Raw genomic sequence first — 4,009 nt, forward strand, 5'->3', positions numbered from 1 at the left:
AGATGGACGGGCACGGTGGCCGCCACAACGGGCTCAAGCATAAGGGCCACGAGGCTGGCACAGGACCCGGCAGGGTCTGCTTCTGCCGGACATCAGGCCTCTGTGCACCCAGCGGGCTGCACGGAGCAGCAGTGGCTGCTACGCATATCCGTGTTCTGAGCAGCTCACACAGCTAGTGGCACAGCCCTGAGCTGATGCAGACTGATGACATCCCTGCTCACCCCACGAGACACCCACTTACCCTTTCTTCACATACTGGTACGCCACGTCCCGGAGGCCTGGCCGGAAGACGGAGATGCGGTGCCACGTGGTCTTCTGACTGACGTCTCCTAGCCACAGGGATGGAGGCGTGGTCACAATGTGAGCCGATATCACAGTCTGCCCCCAGTAAGCAGCTTCGACCATCACAGAGGGAAGGGACCCCTGGAGCCACACTCAGTTGCTCACCTCACGGTCAGTGGTTCAAATCCACCAGCAGCTTCCTCCACAGGAGGAAGTCGAGGCTGTCGGACCCATAAGAATAGTCATTTTCAGTCACCCAACATATGGGGTCACTACTGGTTGAAATTAACCTGATGGCAGCAGGTGGGTGAGGTTCGGGCTCCCAGAGGGGCGGGGCTCCGCCCCCGGCACTCACCCATTTGGTACACTTCACTCTCCCCCGACCTCCACATCTCGTTCGTCGCCAGGGAAAAGATGGTGACTGGGTTTTTCCCTTCCACCTGCCTCATGACCGGGTCCTGGCCCACTCGGCCGAGGAGCTGCACGCGGTTCAGGGCTGAAAGGCAATGTGGGCACAGGTGTAGGGCCAGAGGCTGCAGGAAACGCCCAGCAGCGGCACTGAGCACGGCGCATGTCAACCTGTGCTGCACAGCCCAAGTCCTAGAAGCGCCCCTAAGGACACAGCGTGAGCACAGGAGCAGGCCCGAGGAGGGAGGGGGCTGGCAAGAGGAAACTACTCTCAGAAAAAAACAGCCTGGTTCCTGATGCTCACCTTCCCGACACGATCACTGAAGACAAAGCGGGGGCATAAGCAAATGTGAAGAAAGCTGATGGTGCCTGGCTGTCAAAAGAGATAGTGTCTGGGATCTTAAAGATAAATAAGTGGCCATCTAGCTGAGAAGCAACAAAGCCCACATGGAAGAGGCACAGCAGCCTGTGTGATCACGAGGTCTCGAAGGGATCAGGTATCAGACGTCAAAAAACAAAAAGTCCTATCATTGTGAATGAGGGGGAGTGAGGAGTGGGGACTCAAAGCCCATCTGTAGACAACTGGACATCCCCTTACAGAAGGGTCGCAGGGAGGCGATGAGCCAGTCAGGGTGCAATGTAGCAACAAGAAACACAACTTTCCTCTAGTTCTTAAATGCTGCCAACCCCCATCATGATCCCAATTCTACCTTACAAATCTGGCGAGATCAGAGGACATACACTGGTACAGATAGGAACTGGAAACACAGGGATCCAGGACAGATAAACTCCTCAGGGCCAATAATGAGTAGCAATACCAGAAAGGGAAGGGGAAGGTGGGGTGGAAATGGGGAACCAATCACAATGATCTACATATAACCCCCTCCCTAGAGAACAGACAACAGAAAGTGGGTGAAGGCAGGCGTCGGACAGTGTAAGACGTGAAAAAATAGTAATAATTTATAAATTATCAAGGGTTTGTGAGGGAGGGAGAGTGGGGACAAAGGGGGAAAAAATGAGGAGCTGATACCAAAGGCTCAAGTAGAAAGCAAATGTTTTGAGAATGGGGGTAACAAATGTACAGATGTGCTTGACACAATGGATGGATGTATGGATTGTGATAAGAATTGTACAAGCCCCCAATAAGATGACTTTAAAAAGATAAAATAATAAAAGAAAAAAACAGCCTGGGGCCAGAGGATCTTTATGCTTTTTGACTGTATCTTAAATCCTTATTTAAGGCATTTTTTCCGCCCGTCAGCCTATGTAGTTAAACCCACCAGTCTGAGGGGTGGACAGCTTTATAAATGCATGAGAAAACTACTTCCAGACTTGCCCTCACCCAGACCAGCAGCGACAGTGCAGCCTTAGAAAACTCAGACCCCAACTGTGACCCAGGGAGCAGGGATGGGAAGGGGGCCAAGACGAGCCAGTCAGCCGCCAGCATGACAGTGAGAGAGAGGACGGCCCTCCAAGAGATGGATGGACATGGCGGCTGCAACAGGGGCTCTGATATAACCACTGTGAGGCCGGTGCCCGGCTGGACGGGGTTCTGATCTGCTGTGAGTTGGAGCTGACCCAAGAGAGGGAGTCAACGACGGCCAACGTTTGTTAAGTACGAGAACTGGCTACTTACATCTTTCGAGAACCAAACTGCTAGCTGTCTCAGACTCCCGTCTCACACACTGATGAAGCACCTGAGGGGCAGAGGAGCAACAAGGCTTTGACTCAGGGAAGACCAGTGTTAGAGACCCACCTTGCGCAGCCCGCAGGCAGGGGCTCCCTCCACACGTGCTCCTTCCCACGATGTCCTGCCCGGACAGCCCCAAGGACACTCTCAGGGAAACTTCAAAGGACCAGGGCCTCGTCCAGGATCTGTGCACACCCCACTGGGCATCTCACTGAGCTCGGAGATCAAGCAGCAGTCCTAGTCAAGCCCAAGGCTCAAGTCCACCAAGCAATCATCGATCCACCCAATCCCAAGAGGCTGCCGGCTATGGAACCCCACCTTTAAGCCTTTGGGCAAAGGCGAGGTTAAACACATCAGCACGGGCATGATGGCATGCAGCGGAGCCAAGCGCTCCAAGGACTGTCTGCACGCGAGTGCTCGCTGGTCCAGCAACAACAGCCATCATGTTAGGCAAGTCAAAATCAAGTTAGTGGTGGAGCAGAAAGAGAGAAAGGATATTTAACTTGGATTTTTTTTTTTTTTTTTACTTAGACTTTAAACTTTTTCTGTATGGTTTGAATGCCCACTCCCTGCAATGCAGGCAGTAGGAATGTTCCCAGGCCCCTTAGCACAGGATGGAAGTGTCCTCAGGAGATGGGCGGGATCCAGTGGGGACTCAGGAATAGAGGGCAGAGCTCAGGAGCGTCCTCAGGGGATAGGCGGGATCCAGTGGGGACTCAGGAATGGAGGGCAGAGCTCAGGAACAGACAGGGCAGGGCAGGGAATGAGTAGGCTGTGGAGAGATTCTGGTCTAGTCTCAGCAGGAGGCCAGGCAGGTCAGCCTTGCTCAAGGGTAGCCTTCCCATGACCCAGTGTGTGGATATGTGAAAGGGGCGGTCCACGACAGGGGTACGACGCTGGGCAAAGACTCACAGACGTCAAGTTACTTAAGACCTTGAGGGCCCCTGATTACGCAAGGGGCTGCGATCCACAAGGTCTATAGTTCAAAACCGCCAGCACCTCCGAGGGAGAAAGATGGCGCTTTCTACTCCAGTAACGAGTTTTTTGGAAACTCACAGAGATGGCTCAACCCTGTCCCGAGTCTCTATGATGGGCATCAACTCGATGGCAATGAGTTCAGTGGCTTTTGTTTAAGTTAAGGAAAACGAAACTAAGTAAACTGACGCAACTGATCCCCATCACCCATGTGAAGAGCCTTTAATGTGTTTGTTTTGCTTTGATGGGTGTTACTTATCGAGGCAAACTGGTCGCCAACCACCCAGGCCTAATGGGGGCACCTGGGCGGGCGGGCTCAAAAGTCTGGAGGCTCTGAAGTCAAACGCGAGGGTAACAGAAACCGGAGTGAATGAGGACGTGCACCTACCTGTAACACAGGTCTTCGGAACATGGCTTCTCTTTTCTGACAATCTAACTGCAGTCTTTTCCTGGAGGGATGAGAAAGGGGAGGAGGGGTGTTAAGAGCCTCTGGCATCAAGAAGCTCAAGGAACCAGGATGCCCCTGCCAGAGCCCCCCAGTTAACGTGCGCCTCGGGCCGCCCTCCCGCGCAAGCATTCCCGGGTGTCCCATGCCAGGCTGGGTCTCCGCAAAGTCGTAGAAATGCAAGAGCCCTGTGGACACGTGGTCAGCGC

At 53.7% G+C, this 4,009-nt stretch overlaps 1 protein-coding gene across 1 annotated transcript in view; it reads right to left on the minus strand.

Annotated features, from left to right (window-relative positions):
* Window positions 1-3,811, minus strand: part of SSBP1 (single stranded DNA binding protein 1) — a 9,671-nt gene extending 5,860 nt beyond the window's left edge. The window contains exons 1-4 of the mRNA XM_004713960.2: window positions 3,744-3,811; window positions 2,327-2,387; window positions 638-778; window positions 242-329 (exon numbers count right to left, since the gene is read on the minus strand). Coding sequence (XP_004714017.1) covers window positions 242-329; window positions 638-778; window positions 2,327-2,387; window positions 3,744-3,767 — 314 coding nt within the window. The 5' untranslated portion in view covers window positions 3,768-3,811. The remainder of the gene's footprint in view (window positions 1-241; window positions 330-637; window positions 779-2,326; window positions 2,388-3,743) is intronic.
* Window positions 3,812-4,009: the final 198 nt, after the last annotated feature.

Source organism: Echinops telfairi, unplaced genomic scaffold (genome assembly GCF_000313985.2).
Source record: "Echinops telfairi isolate 266 unplaced genomic scaffold, ASM31398v2 ScPeMD7_23;HRSCAF=83, whole genome shotgun sequence".
NCBI classification, from domain to species: Eukaryota; Metazoa; Chordata; class Mammalia; order Afrosoricida; family Tenrecidae; genus Echinops; species Echinops telfairi.